This window comes from Daphnia carinata, chromosome 2 (genome assembly GCF_022539665.2).
Source record: "Daphnia carinata strain CSIRO-1 chromosome 2, CSIRO_AGI_Dcar_HiC_V3, whole genome shotgun sequence".
In the NCBI taxonomy this organism is placed as follows: Eukaryota; Metazoa; Arthropoda; class Branchiopoda; order Diplostraca; family Daphniidae; genus Daphnia; species Daphnia carinata.
Genome location: NC_081332.1, coordinates 3,055,247 through 3,079,182, shown reverse-complemented (window position 1 = coordinate 3,079,182; position 23,936 = coordinate 3,055,247). Strand labels below are relative to the sequence as shown.

General features: G+C 38.4%; 8 protein-coding genes and 2 long non-coding RNA genes across 13 annotated transcripts; 4 read left to right on the top strand and 6 right to left on the bottom strand.

Annotated features, from left to right (window-relative positions):
- The first annotated feature begins 169 nt into the window (after nt 1–169).
- Nucleotides 170–1,139, top strand: LOC130686493 (uncharacterized). Of its 2 annotated transcripts, none has more exons than XR_008999886.1 (6): nt 170–287; nt 355–423; nt 485–565; nt 635–709; nt 787–902; nt 967–1,106. XR_008999886.1 is itself a non-coding variant. In XM_057509635.1 (6 exons), the coding sequence occupies exons 3-6, from the start codon at nt 505–507 to the stop codon at nt 1,137–1,139; spliced, it is 414 nt and encodes a 137-aa protein (XP_057365618.1). In that variant the 5' UTR covers nt 170–287; nt 355–423; nt 485–504. The 2 variants fall into 2 exon arrangements, 1 of the variants encoding a protein (XP_057365618.1); XM_057509635.1 differs by having other exon boundaries at nt 635–698; nt 967–1,139.
- A 519-nt stretch (nt 1,140–1,658) lies between these two features.
- Nucleotides 1,659–2,650, bottom strand: LOC130686507 (uncharacterized). The gene is made up of 4 exons (XR_008999889.2): nt 2,416–2,650; nt 2,230–2,346; nt 2,042–2,170; nt 1,659–1,972 (listed from the first exon to the last, which is right to left on the bottom strand). It is a non-coding gene; the product is annotated as an uncharacterized LOC130686507 (long non-coding RNA).
- A 1,281-nt stretch (nt 2,651–3,931) lies between these two features.
- LOC130686487 (high mobility group protein DSP1-like) lies at nt 3,932–5,267 on the bottom strand. Its single transcript, XM_059494173.1, has 5 exons — nt 5,132–5,267; nt 4,738–4,911; nt 4,500–4,675; nt 4,268–4,427; nt 3,932–4,197 (listed from the first exon to the last, which is right to left on the bottom strand). The coding sequence occupies exons 2-5, from the start codon at nt 4,891–4,893 to the stop codon at nt 4,108–4,110; spliced, it is 582 nt and encodes a 193-aa protein (XP_059350156.1). The 5' UTR covers nt 4,894–4,911; nt 5,132–5,267; the 3' UTR covers nt 3,932–4,107.
- A 542-nt stretch (nt 5,268–5,809) lies between these two features.
- LOC130686495 (uncharacterized) lies at nt 5,810–6,932 on the bottom strand. Its single transcript, XM_057509638.2, has 4 exons — nt 6,757–6,932; nt 6,385–6,530; nt 6,168–6,305; nt 5,810–6,100 (listed from the first exon to the last, which is right to left on the bottom strand). The coding sequence occupies exons 1-4, from the start codon at nt 6,805–6,807 to the stop codon at nt 6,028–6,030; spliced, it is 408 nt and encodes a 135-aa protein (XP_057365621.1). The 5' UTR covers nt 6,808–6,932; the 3' UTR covers nt 5,810–6,027.
- A 1,123-nt stretch (nt 6,933–8,055) lies between these two features.
- On the top strand, nt 8,056–9,276 carry LOC130686486 (protein lin-7 homolog C-like). Its single transcript, XM_057509630.2, has 5 exons — nt 8,056–8,230; nt 8,301–8,342; nt 8,404–8,652; nt 8,710–8,819; nt 8,875–9,276. The coding sequence occupies exons 1-5, from the start codon at nt 8,185–8,187 to the stop codon at nt 9,028–9,030; spliced, it is 603 nt and encodes a 200-aa protein (XP_057365613.1). The 5' UTR covers nt 8,056–8,184; the 3' UTR covers nt 9,031–9,276.
- Nucleotides 9,277–9,383: 107 nt separating this feature from the next.
- On the bottom strand, nt 9,384–12,117 carry LOC130686463 (T-complex protein 1 subunit zeta-like). The gene is made up of 11 exons (XM_057509600.2): nt 11,973–12,117; nt 11,734–11,903; nt 11,505–11,568; nt 11,310–11,444; nt 11,037–11,247; nt 10,800–10,977; nt 10,496–10,655; nt 10,256–10,435; nt 10,034–10,181; nt 9,659–9,968; nt 9,384–9,598 (listed from the first exon to the last, which is right to left on the bottom strand). The coding sequence occupies exons 2-11, from the start codon at nt 11,868–11,870 to the stop codon at nt 9,529–9,531; spliced, it is 1,593 nt and encodes a 530-aa protein (XP_057365583.1). The 5' UTR covers nt 11,871–11,903; nt 11,973–12,117; the 3' UTR covers nt 9,384–9,528.
- A 907-nt stretch (nt 12,118–13,024) lies between these two features.
- LOC130686506 (uncharacterized) lies at nt 13,025–16,758 on the bottom strand. 2 transcript variants are annotated; one of them, XR_008999888.2, is made up of 4 exons: nt 16,293–16,758; nt 16,145–16,232; nt 13,859–14,070; nt 13,025–13,801 (listed from the first exon to the last, which is right to left on the bottom strand). It is a non-coding gene; the product is annotated as an uncharacterized LOC130686506 (long non-coding RNA). The 2 variants fall into 2 exon arrangements; XR_009420570.1 differs by having other exon boundaries at nt 16,296–16,758.
- On the top strand, nt 13,541–17,996 carry LOC130686473 (calcium release-activated calcium channel protein 1-like). Of its 2 annotated transcripts, none has more exons than XM_057509611.2 (5): nt 13,541–13,792; nt 15,559–15,717; nt 16,840–16,971; nt 17,068–17,249; nt 17,320–17,996. In XM_057509611.2, exons 1-5 carry the CDS (start codon nt 13,541–13,543, stop codon nt 17,672–17,674), a joined length of 1,080 nt encoding a protein of 359 aa, XP_057365594.1. In that variant the 3' UTR covers nt 17,675–17,996. The 2 variants fall into 2 exon arrangements, with proteins under 2 accessions (XP_057365594.1, XP_057365595.1); XM_057509612.1 differs by lacking the exon at nt 13,541–13,792 and adding an exon at nt 14,604–14,777.
- On the bottom strand, nt 16,839–23,420 carry LOC130686451 (nucleoporin 88-like). The gene is made up of 14 exons (XM_057509580.2): nt 23,151–23,420; nt 23,024–23,084; nt 22,854–22,962; nt 22,664–22,789; nt 22,312–22,501; nt 22,073–22,161; nt 21,775–22,003; nt 21,439–21,709; nt 21,144–21,376; nt 20,973–21,086; nt 20,675–20,901; nt 20,450–20,609; nt 20,298–20,383; nt 16,839–20,221 (listed from the first exon to the last, which is right to left on the bottom strand). The coding sequence occupies exons 1-14, from the start codon at nt 23,397–23,399 to the stop codon at nt 20,158–20,160; spliced, it is 2,208 nt and encodes a 735-aa protein (XP_057365563.1). The 5' UTR covers nt 23,400–23,420; the 3' UTR covers nt 16,839–20,157.
- Nucleotides 18,138–20,015, top strand: LOC130686472 (uncharacterized). The gene is made up of 5 exons (XM_057509609.2): nt 18,138–18,458; nt 18,635–18,739; nt 18,809–18,950; nt 19,022–19,111; nt 19,183–20,015. The coding sequence occupies exons 2-5, from the start codon at nt 18,650–18,652 to the stop codon at nt 19,968–19,970; spliced, it is 1,110 nt and encodes a 369-aa protein (XP_057365592.1). The 5' UTR covers nt 18,138–18,458; nt 18,635–18,649; the 3' UTR covers nt 19,971–20,015.
- Nucleotides 23,421–23,936: the final 516 nt, after the last annotated feature.

Sequence of the window (23,936 nt, the reverse complement as noted above, 5' to 3'; positions counted from 1 at the left end):
CATCTGGTACCCGACGAAAGGACATCTGTCTACCGACTTTCGGACTAGTGGTTCCCGACGTTTGGGCGCAACAATAAATTGTTGCTGAACCCAACGAGTGGTACACTTGACGCCAAGAGGATTCCAGTGCAATTGACGTTAGGGCTTTTGATTTTTTTTTTACTTGATGATCGGGACTATAAACTTAAAATGGATACGTATGTCAGCGACAAGTGGACTCCCGATCCAGCGACAAATGGACTCCTAATTTAGGTACACATTAATTTTCGGAATTACTTCACCTCAAGGTAAAGTTAACACATGAAATCTTCAAATAACACTGAAATTAATGAGCCAATTGTATTGCTATTACAGCGGAAGATCTTACATCAACAGCCATACTTGACTCGAGTAACTAATGTATACATGGAAAAAAAGATAATGGTAATGTAGTTATTCTTTAAATAATACTCTAATGAGTGAATGAATTATATTGTATTTACAGTACAAGATCTTACCTGTGCGATGGATGAACAGCCAATAACCCAGGATATGTCATTCATTCAATGTGAATTTGCAGGAAAAGGTAAAGTTAACACATCAAATCTTCAAATAACACTCGGAAATTAATAAGCCAATTGTATTGCTATTACAGCAGAAGATCTTACATCTGCTATTGATGAACAGCCAGCAGCCCAAGTTTTCTCAATTAGTCCAATGTGAATATGCAGTAAAAGATAAAGCTAACATAGTAAATCTTCAAATAGTACTGTGAAATTAACGAATGTATTACATTGTTATTTGCAGCAGCAACACTTACCTTTACTATCGATCAAGTAAAGGAAAATTCCACACCAATTCTCGCTTCCGGATAGCTTCTGAGTGGCTAGCTGACTTAACCCCTCCTCAATACCCTACACGTCGTAAGTTGGAGTCATTGCGTTATAAATTCCAAACGTTGCTATAGGGTATATATTTACGTGGCAGAATATCCAGTCAGCTCAGTGGTGATAACAAGTTTTGACGTAAAGTTGGGAATTGAGTGGGAATTCTCCATTCCGAATTTGACCCTGGATGGAATAGTAGAAGCTGTTGCTATCAGCGGAGTTGATGTGATGTGTCCATTTGAAGTCGGAGTTGACGTCATTTTTTTACAATGAAGCATGTTTGAAACAGAAGAATATCCGGCACTGTATGCTGGTTTGCTTTCTTGTTTTGACTTGGCGTAAATCAGTTACCATTGTTACACACTGTAGTGCGCGCTACCCATATGGCTCATGAAGTAAATAAATGGGGGCATAATTCAAAACAAAATTTCGGAAATTATGTAGGTTTGCATGCAATGATTATGCGATAGAGGAAACGCGGAAATGAAAGCAGAGCATACATATGTCGACGCTAGTCAAAGATCACTAAATCCGTTAGCAGTAACCTCAGGTAAAAAACAATGAAAAACATTGTCCTTTTCATATGGTTTCTAGAGTCAAAATATCATTCTTCACTGATAAGATATGGCTTCAATCAATAAAGAGTTTTTGAATAAGCTTAAAAAACTAGGCCTATAACCGTTTCTTTCCGATAATGAAGAAGCTTGGCTACCTGCTTGTGTAAACTGAACAAAGTGCAAAGAAATGCACATGCTGCCCAAAAATAACTTTATATGTTTTAGATATGTTACATTTTATTTCAATTTCATACCTTTATTCAGTTTCTTGCAACACATACGAACAAGCGCAAGGCATAATGTCGGCCAGAATGGTATTCGGATTAATAGAAGTAAAAGTAAAACCATTCTAGCTTTGCCAGAAGGAAACAACTTGCATCCATAACTTTTCACTCGTATTCCGCAATCAAAACCATCATATAGACACGAACAAGCAAGGCAGCGATTTCCATAAGAATAACTACGTTACCATTATCTTTTTTCCATGTATACATTGGTTACTCGAATCAAGTATTGCTGTTGACTTTGAGTCAGACTTATGAGGTTGCACTGTAAATGAAAAAATGGCGTGTTCATTAATTACTTAATATAGGCATTTGAATTGTTTCGTGTTATTACCTTTGCTTCCAGATTCATATTTCTCAATCAGCACATGAAGTGCTCGTAACCATACCATACAATGTCTTGAATAGAATATGCATTAAGGTTATAGGAAATGGTTTGTATTGCTACACCATACCTCAGTGCCTGGAATAAGCCAAGTATAAGTACTGTAAATTTAAGTAATAAAAATTAGTATGCTTTACTTCTGGTATCAGCACATAATGAACGAGCTTTCGAATTCCTGCTCGAGAAAGATTTACTTGTTCTGGGAAAATAGCTTCTATATTATTGGTAAGATAGGTTTCAATTTCGCCAAACAGCTGTTAAGGAAGACGAAGGAATATTATAGTAAAAGAAATCATTATGTTTGATTAAAGGCAACAACTTACGGCGTTTATCCTCTGTGTGTTGTTAGGGGATGAAATAATACCATATGTGGCATTAACTTTTAACCTACCCCAATCGTGTTCGATTGCAGCTTTCATGACATCACTATCCTTTTCTACGTAGCACTTCAAGTGCGCAACACACTCTTTTGATTTGACGTAATTTTGCACTAACGTATAAATAACACTTTGGTTTCTGTCAAAAGCCATCACAAAAAAGTAAATAACGCAATTGCAAGTGGCGCTAATTTTATATTATTTTATTTACACTTTTTTTTTACAACACAAATACCAGATTTCATTAACCAATAAATAATAGCAAGATATTTGTACAGCAATGAAATATATTAACTACCAAACTAGTTGACAATACTCTAGGTAAATAGTTCCGATAATTAATGTGTACCTAGATCAGGAGTCCATTTGTCGCTGGATGGGGAGTCCACTTGTCGCTTACATACGTATCCATTTTACGTTTAGGGTCCCGATCATCAAGGAAAAAAAAGAGTCAAATCCCTAACGTCAATTGCACTGGAATCCTCTTGGCGTCAAGTGTACCACTCGTTGGGTTCAGCAACAATTTGTTGTTGCGCCCAAACGTCGGGAACCACTAGTCCGAAAGTCGGTAGACAGATGTCCTTTCGTCGGGTACCAGATGTCCAAGTGTCGGAAACCTGCAACCAAACGTCGCAAACCCTGGAGTCCTTTTTGTAACTCGCCCAAAAGAGTACATGCCGTTGGGAGCCGACAATATGAAATGGGCGGCAAGAAAACCCGTCTATCGCAGGTTTCACGAGGGACAATAGCTGGTGAGCTGTCACACTGCGTCTGCCAATCCCACCCATTTTATCTCGTAGGACCAATCAGCGAAGGCTACCTGAAAAGTCAATGCATTTACATCATAAAGGCAGCAGAACTAACCCCAGGGTACAGACGATAAGAGGAAAATGACGGTGTATTTTCAGACATTGCCACTTTTGCTGCCGACGTACAAAAAAAAAAAAAAATACGACAATGTTTCGCGCAGGGAAAATGAAGAACGCTTCATTGGTGAATGACGGGTGTTCGATACTCAAAATATTTTTTGTTAGAACTGACTTTCGGACGTGAATTCAGGGTTGGAATTCTAATATCGTAGATTGCCAAGCCCTGGAACCAAATAATTCCAAGAATCCAAATTCAGAACTTAATTTTGTTTTTCTTATTCCAGGGTAACTTGAGCCTAATTCATGTTCAAACACAAGGCTCATTATGTTTGCCAATTTTTTTTGTGTACACTTGAGTGATGTAGGGAAAAATTGGCATTGAGACCTTGCGCCTGAAATGAATTGAGCTTGCGGCGAGACAAAAAAAAGATACAATGCCAATTTTTACATGAAGTATTGCAAAAGGGCAATCCGTGGATATTATTTTGGTTTTCTTCACGAATTCAGCATGCGAACGAATACATATCGTATGTTGTTGTACGCACAAGAATACCGAGCAAGTAGGATGAAAATGACAGAGGCAGTCACAGAAATAAAATTAGGAAAAAGTAAGAACAATCTTTCAAATCCTTTCTGTTAAGCAATTGTAAAACAGGAGAGAAGAATCTCTTCTTGACCACATGCCCACATAGAATCTTAAAACAAGGGAAGGAAAGATCTATAAAGAAACAAAGAGAACCAGAATAACCCTCGCACAGAGGAAACCCCTTTATTCGTCGTCGTCTTCTTCTTCGTCATCCTCGTCGTAGTACTCATTATGTGTGGGTTCAATTTTCGTTTTCTTGTAAGCATTCATATCCTGGGGGAACCCAATGAAAGTAAGACACTGTGATTAAGCAGGAGATTATTATCAAATGATGATAACTTACTCTTTCGTAACGCGCTCTGTCTTGTTCAGCCTTGGCGGCGTACTGGGCTTTGGTAGCATCATCGGATACACCCCAGCGTCTTCCCAACTCTTTAGCGATTTCTCCCAAAGTGTATTCGGGATGTTGTTCCTTGACGTGTCCACGCAAATCATGGCAAAACCTATCCCGCGATTAACAAATATTTAATTTAAACATAAATTTCGGCACGGTTGACGTCTTCTTTTCAACGTACCAGAAGAAAGCCGAGAGGGAACGTTTGGGGGCATTCGGATCTTTCACTTGTTTGCGCTTGGTTCCACGACCGGTCGCACCTTGTGGGGGAGTGTAATGCCTCATTTCATTTTCAAAACGAAGCTTGTCGCGCTCAGCCATTCCTTGGAATCTCTTTTTGTCATTTTCAGTCATGAGCTTTAACAAAGACCAGAGGTTAAATGTATGTCAAGATTGATGGACCACATTATAGAAACTACCTTCCACTGGCCAGCACACCGCCTGGAGAACTCGAGGAACACAACATTCTCATCTGGGTATTTGTTTTTATGTTCTTCACGGCAAGTTTGCATGAAATAAGCATAAGCAGTCATTCTGCCACGAGGCTTGTTTGAATCTCCTTTAGCACGGGGCATTTTGGACTATCTTGAAATCTAAAAGAGTTCAAGAAAACAAGCAGACTTAGTACAAGAATACTTTCCAAATATTTTTGAGAAAACTAAACAAGCATGTCTGACTTCGAAAATCATGGCAAAGGAGGGGCTTAGTTTGCGTCCAAAAGCGTAATTGTGTCTCTCGGAAGTTATTGTTTTTGCCCGATTCTGGAGTATTTGACAAGCGAAAATATTTGAAATAGCACAAAACAATACTTACAGACTTTCTTGGGGATAAATAGCGTAGAAGACACACCAGAAGATTAAATTTAATCAAGGTGGCAGTCGAAAACTTTTTCAAGAACGTTATCACAAAGGAGCTTGGGCTATGCTTGGTGCTGGGGTGCTGGGCTATGGGGCTTACAAAGCAGCTTCAGGAAGCTAGTAGGTACCAGGGGTACACTTAGGTTGAAGCCAAAATAGAAACCATGCGCTAGTCATGTGCGCACCCAACTAAAAGCGAACACAGTTGTATATATCCTGAATCGCTATTGGCCTATGGAGCCGCCTTTGCCGTTGGATATTTTGAACCCTTCGCCTGTTTTGTAACGGCCGTTCTAGGCGCATTTTCAGGCATAGGCTCATGGGATGTTTTTTGTGCATCCTTTTTTTAATGCATTGATATATCAGCGCATGGTACCTATTTATAACCCGTTTTGAAGGTCAGGTACAATAATGACCTTAGACATGATAAACATATTTTTACGACACAACAGGTTCACCCTATTTACAATTTGCGCAAAAGGGTGTTTTTTTTTAAGTAACAGGATAGAAGCAGCCAGGTATGCAGTCATGAAGGACTTATCCGCTTCCGTCTGAAGTTTCATATTGAGTCGTGATGTGTTGGAGAAGTAGCGGTAATACGAACGTTTAACAAAGAAAAGGTTTCATCTTCTAATAGTTTTGTTGTCTCGTTATTATTAATCGTGGTTATATATCATCCATTTTTAATTAAAACAAAAAATAAGTTAAAAAATAGCCTTTAGAAGAGGCGGAAGAGTAAATATAAACGGCAACAGTGAATTGTCTATCAGCAGAAACAAAATTAAAAAATCAGCGCATGGGAGATGGTTATCAATATCAAGTAATAAGCATTAGAATGAAATAGTATGTTGATTAAGGTGGGGAAGGTCTTGATTCTCGTGAAACGCGGATGTTGGTACCAAGTGGATCAAATTTACAGCGGCATCTTAGAAAACAAAACGTATTAAAAATTTCGTAATGAATTAACTGTATAAATGTAAAAAAATAATTACATGCATTCGTTAAGATCTTCAGGGCAGCTCCACTCGCAGCCAGGCTCGGATTTGCAGCTTTCCGAAATATCAGATTGCAATGATTTGCTATTAGAGTTGCTGCCCGAAGCAGTAGCTTGGTTGACCTTGCCATATGCTCTAGTAAAATAAATAAATAATAATAATAATAATCAATATCACAATCGCAGATGTCGTCAAAATTATAAAAGACACTGACCTTCGCTGATGTAAAAAAGGAAATCGAGGAGTTGCTTGTGACGCAATTACATTGCCGTCAGCATCAAGTTCGGGTTGAAATGGCCGACGGCGGCGTTGTGGGCGTTCGGAGGCTGCAGCTTCGGCGGTAGCATCAAAAAGAGCGAGCTGTTTTGTTTGTGAGCGAACGAATTAAATTAAGTAACGTGATAATGAAAGTAAGCCATACATTCAGAATGGTATATGACTTAAAACTAGAGAAAACATTTAGACAGGAAATAAGGATATAAACTCGAGCACTTTAACTAGGCCTAGCCAAGTGCTATTTTTAAACCAGAAATTAGATGCAGATTGTGGATTTAAGACTAGTTCTAAATAGTTTAAATAATTTTACCATAGCAAATGATGCTATCAGCAACAGCGTAATAACTTTGGTAGATTTCATGATGATTATTTCGGGATATTGTAAACTCAGATGAAATAGGAACTTTTCCAAGACTAAACTGCTCGTTCAGAGAACTCGATGCTAGCTAATATCGACACCGACTGCTATTTGTACCTCCTGTTCTGTCCGCACTAGGCGCGTTTGTCCATCCCGCCGGGCACAAGAGCGGGCGGCCCGACGCTCATGGCATTTGTTGACTCAGCCGTCGTGTTTCAAGTGAATTACCATATCAATCTCTCGCCCGGCAACTTGTTGAACATTTTTCCATTTATATTTTATTTTAGTTTTGTTGTTTTCCGTCTCCGTCCCGAACGCACTCCGTCATTCTATCCTCGTATTCGTCTATCAAATAAGGCAGACATGTAGGTCACAAATCGACATTTGACCTATAAAAAGGATAAACAGAATTCGCGAATCTGGTGTTGATGCGTTACAGTGACATTCAAAAACAAATGAAAGAAAAAGGGCAAGAACTACAATTTTATCACGCCAACCAAAAATCTAGGTCAATTCCATCTCTCCTCCACTTCCTTTTTTTTAAATATATAATAGAGATGAATATTATCAGACATGAAATTCACTGGAAAAAAAAATTACGTTTTTGTACGAAATTCATTTAAGAACCCGGTTTTCAAATATTCAAAGTGCCATTTGTACAATCAGACACCTCTGTGAAATTTTAAAAGGGAACATTAAACTTCTTTTTGGGTTAAATTCTTAACGAAAAACTAATCGTTTACCTTAATGTTTTTTTCTGCCTTTGATATTGTAGTCTCTATTCTTCATTCTCAAGTGCATCGAGTCTATAATAGACAGCTGGTTCATCAAACTGGAATTTGTTCGTGGATGTAATGTTTTGTGCGTTTTTTGGTCACATTCAGCAATAGAAATGCATGTGTTCGAATTCCGGAGTCGTCAAACATAGGCTCTGTCATTGGTTTCTTGAGATAGCAATCTATTTGGTGCTACTTTTGAAGTTGTGACATGAAACCATGAAACCTTGGAAGTCGGGAAGAGGGTTTGGGACTTGAGAGCACGCTATTGATTGGCATCCATTCTTTCTGGACCAAAGCTGGCTGGCTAAACAGTATGACCTAAGTTCTTCACAATTCACACGTGAATAAATGAAACACACAATCGTTCTCAATTATTTCACCCTAAAAAACCAATTTTATTGATTAAATATTATAGGAAGATTATATGATAAAATGAAACTTCCTACTATTAAAGAGGGCGTTGAAACACTCCTCCAACGGCGGACAAAATATGCCAGGGCGGAGCCTGGGTATTGACAGCAAGTTTTTGTGTGTTTTGCCCTGGAAATTTAGCTGTTCTTAACCCAAATTTGACAGTCATCTTAATTATACTGAAATATCAATGATGGCAACTACGACTATAAACGAGCAGTTATCTCTGGACAAAGGTAAACTGGAAACTTTTTCACATTTTTGTGCAATGTTATTGGTTGTTCCATCAAATGTTTTTTAATGTAGATATAAATCGAGCTGTGGAACTGTTGGAAAAATTAATGAAAAGTAAGACAAATGCAAAAATTTCTCAGTCAGAGTTTTAGGTCATATACTAATGCATATCTAGGTGGGGAAGTTCCAACGGCAAAACTGTCTGCTTTACACAAGGTGTTGCAGAGTGACTTTCTTAGAGCTGTTAGGGAAGTCTATGAACATGTTTATGAGACCGTAGAGATGGGAGGCTCCCCTGATGTGCGTGCTTCTGCCACAGCCAAAGCTACAATTGCAGCCTTTGCTGCAAGTGAAGGTCATGCTCATCCACGAGTTGTAGAGCTTCCCAAAACTGATGAAGGCCTTGGATTCAATGTCATGGGAGGTAAGAAAAATCATTCAATTATTTCCTAACATCACTTTAAACTTAAATAAATAATAGGAAGAGAGCAAAATTCACCTATTTACATATCAAGAATCATCCCTGGAGGTGTGGCAGACAGACATGGGGGTCTCAAACGTGGAGACCAATTGCTCTCTGTGAATGGAGTGGTAAGTTGATTTTGCCCATTTTTTTCAACAGCTACTAATTTTTCACCATCTTTAGTCTGTAGAGGGTGAAAATCATGAGAAGGCTGTAGAACTGCTCAAAGCTGCTCATGGCTCAGTGAAATTAGTTGTTCGCTACACACCAAAAATATTAGAAGAGATGGAAATGCGTTTCGATAAACAAAGAACAACTCGGCGAAGACAACCATATTAAAATTTATTCAAGCAAACTTCAGCTAAAAACACTATCATCTGCATTGCAAATACTGCATTATTAATAGTTTAACCATTCCCCCATCCTGATCTGTTTTTAAAATCCTCAAAATTGTGTAGCTGTATTCATTTTGAAATTAAGCGACTATGACAAAAACGGTCGAACGTTTTCTAGTTATCTTTGCTGTCGTTTTCGTGTTTGCATGAACACAAGTTTCCAGAAATAAAAAATAGTCGATAACCCTAATCCACACGCCAAAACTGACTATTAAACTCAACTCACATTAGTCGATTTCTCTCAGCTCGTTGTGAAAAAAAAATTCCACGATGAATAATCACAGCAAAAACTAAAACTGAGTTGTGATTAGCAGATTGTAATAACATTAGTTTTCAAGCGGACGAAAATGGTGAGCCGGAACGCAATTAGAATTCAAGCAGATTGATTAGAAAAAGTCTTCCATTGCTGCTCAGGAACTCGGTGGAGCTTAAGACATGGACTTTACTTCAACGATGACAGACCAGCACGCATAATTTCATCCACCAAAAGCAGATTGCTAGCGATGACCGTGCTAGAAAATAAGGCAAACATGGAATAAAAATGTAAACGAATTTCAAATAAATAAAGTTACCAAGAATGAAGAATCTGTTTCTTAACACGGTAGTTATCATAGATTCCTAGATCGGCAGGAATCATTGGCTCTCCTGATTGCAGATCAAAACCGATGAGGGGTCCGCCTTCAGCGAACTCTTGCTGCATCTTAACAATAGAATCTTGAGGATCGAATCCAGCGTTCTGTGCCAAGACTTTAGGAATGACCAGCATGGCATCAGCGTATGCCTGCACACCCAGGCGAGCACGTCCCTTCACCTGTTCCTTGTACGCACTCAAGGCCTTGTGAGTTGCAACTTCAACGGCTCCAGCTCCGGGAACGACAAAACCTTGAGATAACATTACCGCATTTAATTACATAGGTCTATGAAGGAACAAGTAGCTTCCAACTAACCATCTTCAAGTGCGTTGACAACGGCACGAAGTCCATCCCTAATGGCATCTTTCGTTTGCGTCAAAGTATACTTATTCGGTCCTTTGATGAGAATGGTAACGCTTCGTGGGTTACGGCAATCTTCAACGAATGTATACTTTTCTTCACCCTATCGTAACAGCCAAGTTAATCGCCAGAAACTCTTTAAATTACTAAGTCAAATTAAAGTAAAATTGTTATTACCAAAACATGTTCGTAGACGGCACCAGCATATCCAAGGCACGATTCAGATAGATCGTCGAATGAGTTCATTGCAGTGCCACCACAAGCTAGGGTCAATCGTTCCATGTTACGGCGCTTGGCACGACGAAGAGCAATAATGCCCTCCTTAGCAAGCATATCCAAAGATAGCGGATCGATTCCCTGTCATTGAAATAGTAAAATGCCACGCTTCTCTGTAACTGTGCATATACGAAATTGTACCTTCTGGTTGATGACTACAAAGTTCTTGTCAGTGCCATCACAAACTTTCTTCTTTAAATCAATCACTTTTTGAACTCGACTCTCGATGAATTGCCTTTCAGCTTTCACGAGTTTCTCGCGCTCATCGGCTGTTTTGTAAAAGAATCCCGAGTTCACCTCACTGGTTTAGCATGAAGAATAGCAATTAAGTAAACGTATAAAACTATGCGTATTCTTGAACACTATACAGCCGGAATGGTAAAAAATATGAACGGTACAAAGGCTTTCTATGAAAGAAAAGAATACAGTAAAACCTCCAAGCTACCTTTTCTCGTATTCCATTGAAACATTGCAAGTGAGAATGTAGGCATTATCCACCCTCTTAGGCATATCGGGATGGCGGGAGCCATGGTCCATAACGATCCCACGGATAAGCTGGGTATCAAGTTCTGTCTTATGTTGCATCTCCATAATTTCAACCATATGCAGATCAATGGGTTTATCTAGAATTTACACATTAAAATTATGAATCTAATGCAATTTTTTTTTGTTGTGTTTATACCTTCTTCTTGAATTGCTAACGTGGCATCTACACAGGCTTCTGTGAGGAGATCAGCCAAAACATGGTGAACCTTTGTCCTCAATGAGGTTCTTGCAACTTGAAGTAGAATATCTCGCTTAGATTCCACTGGAATCTTTGCAGACTCAAGAACTTCTAAAGCTTTCACCTTTGCAAGTTCAAAACCCTCAGTCAAAATTCTGGGGTGCAGGCCCTAAAATTCAGATATTTATCAACATATAATCCAGTTTTCCTTTGTTCTGATGTAATATTTACCTCAGATACATAGAGATCTGCTTGCTTAAGCAACTCTCCAATAACCAATACTGTGCTTGTTGTACCATCTCCAGTAACCTCATCCTGAGCAGTTGATGCTCTAGCAATCAAGGAAGCTGTAGGATGTTGAATTTGCTGCAGAACATAAGCAGCTATTAGTGAGTGTAACAAAGAGGCTATGATTTTCAATTTTACCATTTCATGCAAAAGAACATTGCCATCTTTAGTAATCTTGATTTCTCCGGCACCTGAGACAAGCCTATTGCAATTGTCAAGAATAAGTAACAAGTGAACAATCATATGGCTTGATTTTTCCACCATTTAGAATAACAATTAAAATTAAAATTAATTTTGATGTCAAATGGGACATCCTTTTTCATGCAAGAATTCTTATGAACAATCACTAAGGAAAATTTAAACTTACATTTTCATGGTGCCTTTTGGACCTAAGTTAGACTTCATTACATCTTGAATTCCTTTTGCAGCAGAAATATTGACAGCAAGGGCCTGGGCGGCACGAGCTATCTCGGCTTTGGGATTCAGAAGACTGATGGATGCCATGATGAGCTACAAGAAATTGGATTCAGTAGTGACCTAGCAAAGATATAAACACTGAAATGTAAAAACAAAAGACATTTGACTTGAAGAACTCTTGGAAATTACAATTGAAAGACGGTGCTGCAATCAGGGAGAGCCGGTAAAAGAAACTCACGGAATGACACACGTTGGGTCTCTTCAGAATGACTCTCAAAAAAGCACGAGGTGTTCACAATACTAGCCTTAAACTGGATTCGCTAGATGGCAACAGAGGTATTTGCTCCAAACGACTACTGACGGTCTGCACCCCCCTTTGTTTAACAATGAAGTATAAATATTACATGGCATAAAATTAATTAACTATGTAGACAACAGGATCATGTGATATGATCATTAGGATTAGAATTGGAAACTGTTTTCTACCGTGAAACAATTTTATTACGATTTGACAGAATTTATCATAAACTAACCGAATTATGAAAATCAAAACCTTTGTGGTTGTCTGCTAGTGTTGAATTAATGATTGTTTTAAACTATACACAACATGAGAAATAGCCTTAGATAAGGTGGAGCGAGGAGTTTTGGTAGAGAATGAAACGACCAAATACGAGACCTTTCAATTTAATAGAGGTTTTTTAAAAAATACCTCATAAACAAATGTGTTCGCATCAAGTAAGGAACATGTGATATACCATCGCGATGCACACTTTGCGATGACCTTCCCTTGCTATTAAATGCTTTAATTGATTTGTACAACCCGATCCTTTATTCACAACCGCCCCCCGAAACATTCTGTATGCGTGAGAAAAATTCTACAAAAAAAATATCCCCATGTCCACATCCTGGTTATTGCAATTAGGCAAAGAAATCAAGCAAAAATGCCAATAGTTGCGATAAAATCAATATCTGGATCCGAGAAGTAAACCATGCAACTGAAAAAGTCGAATGCGCATATGAGTGAAACCGCAAAGGATAATGATTTACTGTATGTCAGTGTGTCAAGGAAATGATACCGCTTTTTTCACTATCCAGACGCCCAGAGGCTATTTCTGATGGAAGGACCTTGGCTTTTTGACTTCTCATACAAAAAGATGCAAACATACGGAGTCAAAAATTTCATTTTCATTATATTTTTTTTTCCGAAAATTGTAGAAAATGACTGTAAATCGTTTCTGCCATAGATGACGAAGGCTCACGCGTTCGTGTCATTGCAAGAACACGACCTTCACAAGGATTTATTACGAAAACCCGGAACTTGCATTTCTGCTGGATCACTTGATGATATTTTAATTGACAGCAGATCGATGGACAAGAACCGAAAGTAGGACAGCTAAAGGTAAAAACCGAAATTTTTTCATGGCCAAAAAACGTAAACAGTTGGTCTTACTGTCAGGTGAAAAGCATATATCTACCACTACATTTCACAACAATGCTGCACATTTCTTCTCATAGGCTTACAGATCGTACAACGAATTTTTACGCTGGTGCTAGTAAACGGAAGTGGAGTTATTCCATAGAAAGTGATTTAAGTGCCAATCAGGAGTTGAGTTCATGCATTTCAGTTCAGTTACCAAATCCTTGTCTATCAGAACAGCTTGAAAGAGATTTCGTCCTAGTTGGTGCCTAGTTTTCAAATCACAAACAACACTCGTCAGACTGTCCCCAAAAATCAGAAAGTGGTAACCAGTTATAAAATGAATGTCACATCAGGGAATGATTTAGCCGATGGAACGCCTTCCGAACATGAAAATGGAGCTGCACCAACCATTCCATCTTCACCCATTCATTACTTCCCTCCAGCAGTAAGGCAAGCTGCCTTCAACAGTAGGTCGAGTTCACATAGTTCAATGGGCTCTTTTCACCACCGTGGGCCTTTAAACGACGGCGATCACCAACTATCACGACCAAGCACTCCCTTAAGCATCGCTGCACCAGAATCCGTAGCAGTAAGTTACCTGTAATCAATTAGTCATTAAGGATGTGGTAAATTCCAATTTTTGAAAGCGAGTTACCAATAGTAGAAGCGAATCGTTAAGCACGGAGAGTCTTTATTTCGGCCAGGTGAACAACGGTGTAGAAATCCCACACTGCGAATAATTAGGAAGCAGCTTAATGGTTTTGGACGTGGCTCTATCAGTGATGCGTTTGGCTTGAGTGATGACGGCAAAACGGAAATTCTGCTTTCATTGGGTGTGGTGAAATTGTTGACATCGACGTCCCGACACTGCCAAGAAACAAAATAACAGTTCAAGTAACAGACATTGCTTTAACCAGTTCCTCTTCCCTGGCGAAAGCTGAACTGACGTGCAGCAAGACCTTGACCGAAATAACAATAAAAGACAGACCGTGACAATGGTCAGTTTGCTATTAGCAGTGGTACACCGTGGCATATTTGACGCCAGTATTTCACACAAATAAGGAAATTCATCGGCTGTAAATAGACAAATTTGAAAAAGATCTATCCAAGAAATTTGGTATCACTAATGTTCGTCGAAATTTTCTGTCTTGATTTCCTAGATTCGACTGTGCCCAACTACTCTCTTATAAAACGATATAAATATTAGAATCCAAAAACTGGGAGAGACATACATTGCGGTGAAAGCCTGCAAGAACGGTCGAACGCTTTACAAAATTGTTTCGTATGTAAATCTTTCAAACGCATAGATGTTGCCACAGCAAAATTAACCTTCTCAAGAAATTCAGACGCGTTTAGTCGCTTGTGAAAGTCGAACGCGCAGGAACAGTTGCTTCTACTTTCAGTTTCCTACAAGAATGGATAGGTTCAGGGTGGTAGGACACGGTCCACCAAACATAACGCAACAGCATTTCTATCCTAGGTCGAGATCGGTCAGCTCCATTAGTTCACCAATAATTCAAAAATGTCCGTCGTGCTGTGCGTGCTCTAGTACTACTACCACAGGGAGTTTGTTAGTAAGTTAAGTGCCCAATTTGTTAACCCGTTTAATCGATTTTCCTCCTTGTACAATAGCCTATTGTTTTTTTTTTACTATTTGTTTAATACTTGTGACAAAAGTGGTTAGGCATTGTTGGTTAAGTTTTGCATGTTTGTTTCATGGACGTAACCCGCCTCCTACCCAAACTGTTAAAGAATTTCCGAAGTACGATTTAAACTTGAGCTCGCTTTAATTAATGGTTCTTTGAATAGAAAAGCAAAAACATTTTCTAGACTGAAGGTCAGCAGTGCTTAGGATTAGTTAGATGAATGCATGTCTGTAAAAGTATTACCCTTACGCGTATCACATAAAACCTATTTTATTTTAAAATTTAAAATATGGAACGGCTAGCTCTGCTTGTCTTGCTTCTCAACAGCTTTCTGCTTAGTGACACTGAAACAAAGCAGAATGAGCTGGATCTGACCGCTCAAAACAATGCTTATCGAGGAAAGGTTTCGTAACACATACCCCTACATAGTAGGGTCCTGATGTGTCTACATCTCTTGCATGGCGAATCTGCTTAACATTTTTCACAAGGCTTTCTACGAGGTTGCCATTGGCCAGTTCCAGTTCCAAGCTTGTTTAGACCCACACATTCTTTTTAAGGGAATAGAAGGTTATTAGAAGTGTGACAGATATAAGCAAATAGGTAACAAATTAAGCCATCCTGAGCTTCAAGCTTGCGGATACTAGTACCTTCTAGATAACGTCAAATACTAAGTTATATAAAATAAATAAGCTTTTCGTTACTTTTCTAGGGTGATTCTGGAATATCCAGATCATGGGTTTCAAAAACGCAACCTAGTGTGCTACAACATCTGCAGAAACATGCCTCAACCTTCGGACTTGACGTTTCGTCAGTGAATTCAGCCACTGCCTGCTTCGGTGGCAATATGGAAAAAGCCGAAGATAATAAAGTAAGTAAAATTTATACAGATACAGTAACTAATGAAACACGTGGAGAAGTAAATGAAAACTTAAATCGCCATATCCTGCAGAAAATTGCAAGTTACTCGCCCAATCGGTGTCCACCCGTCCCTTAATGCAAATTAAAGACGAAACTCTAAGCACAATAGAAATGGTATTCATCGGACCACCTGAGCTATCTTAACACGAGTTCAAACGTTTTTCTCCATTTAATTGATAAGATATTTCCTCCTACGAGGAGGAGCTTTAATTTTCACAAACCGACTCGGTAGCTAAAAGTAATCGATATACCCTAGCTTAGAATAATTATCTGTAGTGCACAAATCAAAACGAATGCTATTCCATTTTGTCGAGCCATTTACGGTGTGGATTCAGGAAATAAAGAAAAGAGGAAAATACTACTGTGCAATGACTTACGAATTAGTTGGTAGATGGTGGCCAATCCAGCGCTTGTAGTGCCAATGGCCAAGAAACTTCCTCATGTTCTTGGTCCCTGCAGTGATATCTTGAAAAAAACAAAACAATTTAACTAATCATAAAGATAAACGGACAGTACAAAACATACAACTTTATTGGCTCAGTGTCAAAACCCTCGTTAATGAGTTTTAATGGCTGACTTCGATGTTGACAAATTTCAAATAAAAACTCAGTAGTCAGTTTTCTGCTAGGAAATGCTCTGTTTACAACTGTCAAAAAATTCTGCACATATGAATTTTTACGAAAACAAAACAAAATCGAATCTTTTATTCTGTGGTGAAAGGCTCTCTCCCATCTGCACTTGTTCTTGTTAACCTCAATTTCAAGGTTCACACTGTTTTTGGTTTTTCTTCAGAGCTCTTAGTGAATTATGTAGCTTTATTTGGGAGAGTATAACATAGCTTTTATTTCCTGCTGCTCGCCTAATGCCGTAGCGTTCTTAAGAGCTAAATTGCCTTAGAATATCTGAGAGCCTCAACAATTTGAGACAATTGTATTTTTACTTTATCTTAGCATAGCAGAATAGACCACCAGCAAAAATGCAACTTTGAAATTGGTTTAACATTACATAGTAGATGCTGTTCTGGTTTTGTATTGTTTAAAAAAATTTCTGATAATTGTTTTTCATGTGACAGAAAATGTCAACTCAAGGAGACAGCATACATCACCAAGGCCCGGCTTTCTTATCATGGAGAAAATTACACTTGAGCAAAGCCAAACTGAAAGCAGCAAGTAACACATCTGCCCTTTTAGCAGGATTCGCAATGGTTTGTAATTTCAATCCATATAATTCTAATACTTTAAATCTTGAGGTTCAGCATGCATTCAACTTTCTTCGGTTTTTTTTTTAATGCATCTTCAAGGTAGCAGTGGTTGAGATACAGTTAAATAACAACAACCCAGACAGTGAACAACTCCCCAAGCCACTTTTGTTTTTATTTGCTATATGCACAACCATGCTAGTCGCAGTACACATGCTAGCCCTGCTAATTTCAACATGCATCTTACCCAACATGGAAGCCATCTCCAACTTGCACATACTTAGGTGAAACACTTTGTAATTATTTTTGGATGCACTTGTAGATTATTTTAATTTGAATAATTTCTTCATTTAGTTTAGTGAATGAGTCTCCACATGAAAAGATGCACATGTACATTGAGCTGGCATGGGGTTGTTCAACAGTTTTGGGTATTCTCCTTTTCATGGTTGAAGTGGCAATTCTTTGTTGGATTCAGTTCTACAGCGTTTTAAAGGAAGCTGCTTACGTTGCCACAGCGATTCTAGTTCCGTTCGTAATTCTCTTCATTTGGTTTGCTATCATCTTTTACCGAAACCTAGTGGCGCATACCTATGAAACGCGAAAATGTGGCATCCAAGAACTTGAAGAGCTTAAACATGTTCTTGAAATGGGTGATGAGTTGACAACCACGCGGGAAATTCGCAATGGTCCATTGGTTAACATAATTTAAAAAGCGATCCTCATTTTAAATTCTCAACCAGGTGTACCGATCGCCCAAAATGTCGTCTTCCTGTCGTTATTATTATTATTTTTATTAATTACGCACAGAATTTGTAGCCATTGTTGGTTGTTTAACTCTGTCTTCTAATTCGAGGCAATTAACTCCACCGGTTACTCTTTTTGTTATTCATTTTCTTTTTTTTTTTTTTCATTTGCGTATTGCGTTATTACCGTCGCGACTCCTCTGGAAATGGTTTCTTTTGGTATTTATGAGCAGCCAATGAGTATAACAATGTTAGGTGTTTCTAAACAATAATGAAAGGAAATCAGAACCCGGAGGAAATATTATTTTTATGTGACATCACACTATTATTAGTGTTCCTGTAAAAACGTGGGAACATGGGACTTGTTCTCCGCGTACTGATTTTTTTTTTTTTTGAAAAGTGCATGAGCTTTAAACGAAGTTACATTCACAGTATTTAACCAAAAATGTCTTTTTAAAAAATTTCTTGTTTCTTGTGGTTTAGTATTACAACTTTGATGTAAATTCCACAATTATAAAATATCCCCGTATAAAACAGTTAGTGCTGTTGACTTTCAATAGGACGCTTTAGGGTGATTTCAAATTACATTAGCCTACAAGAGATTGAATCGTACTTACGTCAGTCAGGTACGATCAGAAAAGGTGTTCTTTTGAAGAACCAACATCTTGTTAACAAAGTTCACTGTAGATTGCGCTGATCGCCAGCAATCAGAAGACCTATAAACAAGACTGTTTCTGACAAAAATACAAGGTAGATTTTGCTATTCTCACGCCAATATCTTTCGTGATGTTTTGTTTTTTTTAGTCACCGTGCCACAAGTCTTACGTCACATCACATTAATTTTAAAGGGAAAAATTTTGACGTTTTCTTTGGTCATCTTGATCTTTAAAATTATACAAATTTTACGATGATTTTTAAATCTGTAGATATAGGTTTACGAAATGCCTGGTCAATCGGGATGTTTTGTGCCATATTGTGATACTGGAAGAAAGGGATGTATTGGGAAAAGGACTGTGTTTAGTGTTCCAAGGGTAAGTCTGCACAAACCCATTTACAACTAACCATAACAGATTAATCACATTCAGAATTGTTCTTTAAAGGATGTTGAAATGTTGAAAAAATGGAAAGAAGTGGTACCTACATCACACAGAGAGCTTGGCCCTAATGACAAAATCTGTCATGTACACTTTGCTGAAGATGACATAAGGAAGGGTTTAAAGGTTGTTGTTGGAGGAAAAGAAGGTTTGCAGTTGTCTATAATTCCTGCTACCACCAATTTTTTAGTTTTCATTCAGTTACTAAAATTTGCTCAGATATTTTCCCAATGCTTTGGAGACTAAAGCCAACAGCCATCCCATCAATTTTCCCAAGTAAAAGCCTTGAACCTAACCTTATTCCAGAGGGTATGTGATCAAATTTTACAAATGTTTAATGTAAACATCAATAAAAATGTTCTGATAACCCAACGTTATAGGCCATCGTTCGAAGAGGGTTAGAAAGGGCCCCCGGATTGCGACTCATATTTCAGCAAAATATGCGAGAACAAGTGCATCTACAGAACATTCAACTAAAAGGGCTACTACTAAAGCATTGAATACTAATGACAATCCCAGTACCCAAGATCAAGAATCAAACCCCGAAACAAACACTTCAAGAATTAGTTCTCGTTTGAATCTTAGTGACAATGACGCTGCCCCAAAGCATTCAATAACCCCATCTAATGAAAATAGCCCTAGAGTATCCGCCGAGAAGCCAGGCATTTCGAATACCACATCACGTGTGACCGCTGGTAATAACAAATCGTTGGTAGATCCTCAAGACGCTAAATTGCCACCATCATGGAACTGGCATGCTATTACCCTCCCTCGCAAAAGACTAGTTTGTCTCCTGCCAGCTCTTCCTCCGGGAGAAGCAATAATTGACAAAGCGATAGAAATAGCAACAAAAAACTCTGTCATATACTACGTGTTTGGTAAAAGGTTCGATTCTGTGGATCTGGAATATCATTTCCAGTCCCTAAACGAGTTTCAAGAAATTCTGAACAATTTCGACAAAGCAAAAACGTGTGATGGCTGCATGGATTCTGCTACTGTCGATGTAAAATTCTGTAGTACTGGTCGTTTCCAGGGTGGCGTATGGCGTTCAAATAAATGTCAATTGCTAGATAAATCTAGCTGTTATGAATGTGTCAAACTCAAGAATATGCTTGAAACAAGAGCTAGGAGGGTAAACAAAACCAAAAAGCTTGATTCTTTTAAATGATTTTTTAGCTCTTGCAACTTCCTATTTCGAAATACAAAAAATCCTTGCTTTAACGAAATATTTCCGTAATTCCCTTGAATTTAGTTATTTATAATTCTTACTCTTGAAATGACGGTATGGTTTCAGCATAATGCGAAAGACAAGTGTATACCCAACTGATGTGAAAAATTTCAAACATTCGCTTACCCTAGGCGGCAAGCTTTTTCTTGGCTTGCTGTAAACTCCTGAGTAGGCCAGCAATATCTGCGCTCCTAAATAGAAATAACATCGTTAGCTTTGATCTAGATGTTTCAACATGATGGAAAATTTTAAAGAAATGGAATTTACTGAAGAGCCAAGGCTTCGTTCACACTTGTTTTTTGTTCTTCACTAAGGTGGCCAATCGTTGTATTACGGTCTTGCTGCTGGATAGCCTAACATTAAAAAAAGTAGTTGTTATTTGTTCACTGAAGAGCAAAAAATGATAACTTTGTTTTTACGTTTGCACCGTAGAGTTGTTCTCGACGTTTTAAAGATTCTAAGGACTGTGTTAATGAATGCAATTTGGTTTCCACTAAACGAAGTTGTTGTCCCATCTGTTTTTCTGCATCCGTCATGAATGGTGAACGTCGCTGGATTTCATAAAGCACTCTCTCCACCCTGTGATTAATCGCACTCATCTTCTTTCGTTCAAATTAAAAATGAAAAGAAAAAAGAGAGGCTACCTTTCAGTCAAAGATCTTTGCTTTTCCATCGAATCTTCGTATTTTTCCGCCAACTGGTGGGCGACTCCAGTTAATTCTTCCTTCGACTGCTGTATCAAACTCAGTTCATCAAACTGCTGGAGTAGATGTAACTCCAGTAACCGACTTTTCTTTTCCAATGCTTCACGGACCGCGTCCTGCTTCATGATGTATTCTTCGCGAAGAGTTTGAACGCTGCGACTGAATAACTATTCATCAAATGACATATGTTACAAAACAAATTGTTGAAAAAAAAAAAAAGCTTTATGGAGATTCGTACTTTGACCACTTCGGCCACTTTGAGTTCGGTACCAGGCGGAAAACTTAATTTCGGTTGGGAATGTGTGCGCTGCAGTTGACGTCGAATAATAGTGTCAAAAGGTTCTTTTTCCACCTGGTGGAAAAATGTTAATGAACATGTGTAATACTTTAGCAAAAATAACGTGTCCACCTTCGTCGTACTAGTTGTCTGTACAGTCTTGACTGCTGGTTTCAGTAGGCGGGAGAGAGAAATAACTTGAAGATCAGCTGAATCCAATAACACCAACAGAGTTGGTGGAAGGGGGTATACGACTATTCCTTGAGGAGGTGCAGCAGCAGACGATTTCGTTCGTGAACACAGTATGAATTCAACCACCGTTTCAGCCAGCATTACCCGTTTAGTCTCATCCTGATCGACATCCGCTAAGAACGTAAAGAGAAGCGTCAGTCTAGTCTAGATATACAGAAAACTACTGATTGCTTACAATCAGGCTTGGAGGCCAGTTCACTGAGAGTATCAACCAGTGGAACGACTACGCCATGGACTCCATAGTCGTGTAAAACAAAGTAACGACTGGAACAGGCAGGATCCCTACGGAGCTGAACTGCGCCTTCATTGTCAGCAACATTTTCATCGGCACTGAAGCTTTCACTTCCGTCCAGAATATCACCGTCCAGCTCGAGCGTCTCGGTAACATGCAATACCGAATCAGGTTTTACGTCCATAACCGTCAAACTTGCTTTCGATAACAATGACTTGATACGAAACACGATCAGAATATTAGTCAAAGTAAACCATATCTTCTTAACTCAAGTCGTACCTCGAGGTCGTCAGCAATATTAGGATTCTGGTCGGAATCATCATCATCATCCGTCGCTGCTCGTGGAAGTAAAATGGCATGATGTATGTTTCCTGTACGGTTGGCGATCACCAAAACGGGTGGTAACACCGGTAAACAGAGAAGAGAACAAGCATCGTCTCCATAATTGTCCAAGGCAGCTGGTTGCATTAATAATGGTCCAATGACCGATATTTTCGGAGCTCTAGAACTACATCAGATAAGATAAAACAATTAGTATTAGCTTTGCGTTTTCAACTGAAAAGATTTATGGTTTTACCTATTCGACTGAACTGAACAACTGAACGTGTAAACATCCCCGTTGGTAATTAGAACGTATACTGGAAAGAGGAAGATTGGAACCCCATCCTATAATACAAAAAAAAATGAAAGGAATAGACACAAGTAGACATAAAAGAAATATAAGTAACACAGTAATTGTTGGAATATCATTAACAGAAAACGTAATGATGTGGCGATTATATGGATATAATTCAAAGTGCAAAGGTGGACGCTTACTCGTTTTTGTGGATCTCCGCTGGTACGAGTATCTTCAAAAGGCGTACCAAAATCGAAAGATACGGCTTCATCCAAACACGATGAAAACGTTGTGCCTGATGTCATTGACGAATGCAGTGAATGGTTTCCCACCTTGGGACCAACTGGAATTGTTTTTTCTGGGCGGCTAGGATTGAACACATCATAGATTCTAAAAAAAAACAAACAGGGGAATTAAATTACATTTCATAAAATAGTAAGATAAACTTTGAATAATTTTTTCTATTTCAATTAAAAGTTAAGAGGAAAGAGATGAATTTTGCTTAAAACATTTTTAGCTTTCTAACAATGTTTATCACCTTGTTTCACATACCTAATGCAATTATCTGATGTCAGCACAACTAAATGGCTATTTGTTGGAGATCCTGGATGAAACTTTACTTCCTGGATTTTCACCCGTGAGTTGCACAACAAGAGCTTCTGGTCTATGTAAATTGATCTAAGAGTTGCAAGAAAATTAATTTTCATATACTTGAACATTAGCTTATTAACATGATTCTCACCTAGCACTTTTAACACAAAGTCCTTGTTGCTTGGCTTCAAGACTCGGCAAATTACTTGGTAGTTCAACACATGCCACACCTTGAGGACCATTCAAGACTATTAAACTGCCTATAACAAACAAGGAAAGATTGTTAACATTCTTAGGCAACACCAATTTATAAAACATTACCGTCCAAATTGGTTTGAACATTTTCCACTTCAAAGACAGGAGCATCTGTCAGTGTAATTTTCTAAGTTGTAGGAAACATAGAAAATCAAGACATTTACAAGTAATATTGACTGTAACACTGACTAACCAGTAATCGATCCGCTGACGGTTTTTGGTCTGTGTTTTTCTTGCCTTCGGCCCATGTATCAACGTCTAACAAATTTTTTACGAGCAAGCAACAATCTACTTTATCCCACGCGAATACGTAATGCTCGATGGTTGTTAGCAGGCTACGAACTTTTTTCACCTGGCCTTTAGGCTGTCTACTTCTTTGCTCTTTAATAATCTTAGAAAATTGGGAATCATTTAAGCCGGCGAGCGATCTAAGCGTGGCCATCTTTCAAAATAATTTATGAATAAAAAATAATACTGTTGAATTGCGTGCCATCTATCGGTACCCAGTCGTGAATTTAAATACTGCTATGTTGCACGCCATCTATCAGTGATCATGCCGAACTGTGTTTAAAAGCTTTCAGTCTTAGCAGAGATGTGCACCAGCAATCAAATAAATAGAATGAAAAAAATAAAATAAAGCAGTACAGTAGCTTTCTTATTTTCAGAGAACAAAAAAGCTAAAGTTCTGACATATTTTTGTTCGTAAAGATGACACAACAGGAACACATACCATTAAAAGAAAGAGTGGTTTGGTAAACTTGTTCGCATCTGGTTAAGGATGAGATGTGTTCATGTTTGACCACACTGAATTCAATCTATCTAATAGATGCGTACATGTGCAATATAAGTAAACGTGCGATTAGAAAAGGATGGTAGTTAAAACAAAGATACCGACCACTTATTTGGAAAGTGTAATAATGGTGCACTACAAAATGAACTTAGAGACAAAACAAGCCAGTGAGTGATTCCACAAATCGCG

What these genes read in the sequence shown, in the direction of transcription:
- LOC130686451 (XM_057509580.2), bottom strand. Translation starts at nt 23,399, where the DNA reads ATGGCCACGCTTAGATCGCTCGCCGGCTTAAATGATTCCCAATTTTCT. An exon ending in TGTTCAGTTCAGTCGAATAG is followed by an intron (nt 22,004 to 22,072) that starts GTAAAACCATAA and finishes TATCTGATGTAG; the next exon opens with TTCTAGAGCTCCGAAAATAT. An exon ending in AACGAAGCCTTGGCTCTTCA is followed by an intron (nt 20,222 to 20,297) that starts GTAAATTCCATT and finishes ATTTCTATTTAG; the next exon opens with GAGCGCAGATATTGCTGGCC.
- LOC130686487 (XM_059494173.1), bottom strand. Translation starts at nt 4,893, where the DNA reads ATGCCCCGTGCTAAAGGAGATTCAAACAAGCCTCGTGGCAGAATGACT. An exon ending in GGTGTGCTGGCCAGTGGAAG is followed by an intron (nt 4,676 to 4,737) that starts GTAGTTTCTATA and finishes TCTTTGTTAAAG; the next exon opens with CTCATGACTGAAAATGACAA. An exon ending in TCCCTCTCGGCTTTCTTCTG is followed by an intron (nt 4,428 to 4,499) that starts GTACGTTGAAAA and finishes ATCGCGGGATAG; the next exon opens with GTTTTGCCATGATTTGCGTG.
- LOC130686493 (XM_057509635.1), top strand. Translation starts at nt 505, where the DNA reads ATGGATGAACAGCCAATAACCCAGGATATGTCATTCATTCAATGTGAA. An exon ending in GTTTTCTCAATTAGTCCAAT is followed by an intron (nt 699 to 786) that starts GTGAATATGCAG and finishes TGTTATTTGCAG; the next exon opens with CAGCAACACTTACCTTTACT. An exon ending in TCCTCAATACCCTACACGTC is followed by an intron (nt 903 to 966) that starts GTAAGTTGGAGT and finishes TTTACGTGGCAG; the next exon opens with AATATCCAGTCAGCTCAGTG.
- LOC130686495 (XM_057509638.2), bottom strand. Translation starts at nt 6,807, where the DNA reads ATGAAATCTACCAAAGTTATTACGCTGTTGCTGATAGCATCATTTGCT. An exon ending in TGATAGCATCATTTGCTATG is followed by an intron (nt 6,531 to 6,756) that starts GTAAAATTATTT and finishes CAAACAAAACAG; the next exon opens with CTCGCTCTTTTTGATGCTAC. An exon ending in CCTTTTTTACATCAGCGAAG is followed by an intron (nt 6,306 to 6,384) that starts GTCAGTGTCTTT and finishes TTATTTTACTAG; the next exon opens with AGCATATGGCAAGGTCAACC.
- LOC130686473 (XM_057509611.2), top strand. Translation starts at nt 13,541, where the DNA reads ATGAATGTCACATCAGGGAATGATTTAGCCGATGGAACGCCTTCCGAA. An exon ending in AAAAAGCCGAAGATAATAAA is followed by an intron (nt 15,718 to 16,839) that starts GTAAGTAAAATT and finishes TTCATGTGACAG; the next exon opens with AAAATGTCAACTCAAGGAGA. An exon ending in TCCAACTTGCACATACTTAG is followed by an intron (nt 17,250 to 17,319) that starts GTGAAACACTTT and finishes TTCTTCATTTAG; the next exon opens with TTTAGTGAATGAGTCTCCAC.
- LOC130686463 (XM_057509600.2), bottom strand. Translation starts at nt 11,870, where the DNA reads ATGGCATCCATCAGTCTTCTGAATCCCAAAGCCGAGATAGCTCGTGCC. An exon ending in TCAATGGAATACGAGAAAAG is followed by an intron (nt 10,656 to 10,799) that starts GTAGCTTGGAGG and finishes ATGCTAAACCAG; the next exon opens with TGAGGTGAACTCGGGATTCT. An exon ending in TGTCAACGCACTTGAAGATG is followed by an intron (nt 9,969 to 10,033) that starts GTTAGTTGGAAG and finishes TGTTATCTCAAG; the next exon opens with GTTTTGTCGTTCCCGGAGCT.
- LOC130686472 (XM_057509609.2), top strand. Translation starts at nt 18,650, where the DNA reads ATGCCTGGTCAATCGGGATGTTTTGTGCCATATTGTGATACTGGAAGA. An exon ending in CTGTGTTTAGTGTTCCAAGG is followed by an intron (nt 18,740 to 18,808) that starts GTAAGTCTGCAC and finishes TGTTCTTTAAAG; the next exon opens with GATGTTGAAATGTTGAAAAA. An exon ending in TGTTGTTGGAGGAAAAGAAG is followed by an intron (nt 18,951 to 19,021) that starts GTTTGCAGTTGT and finishes AAATTTGCTCAG; the next exon opens with ATATTTTCCCAATGCTTTGG.
- LOC130686486 (XM_057509630.2), top strand. Translation starts at nt 8,185, where the DNA reads ATGATGGCAACTACGACTATAAACGAGCAGTTATCTCTGGACAAAG. An exon ending in GTTGGAAAAATTAATGAAAA is followed by an intron (nt 8,343 to 8,403) that starts GTAAGACAAATG and finishes ATGCATATCTAG; the next exon opens with GTGGGGAAGTTCCAACGGCA. An exon ending in TGCTCTCTGTGAATGGAGTG is followed by an intron (nt 8,820 to 8,874) that starts GTAAGTTGATTT and finishes CACCATCTTTAG; the next exon opens with TCTGTAGAGGGTGAAAATCA.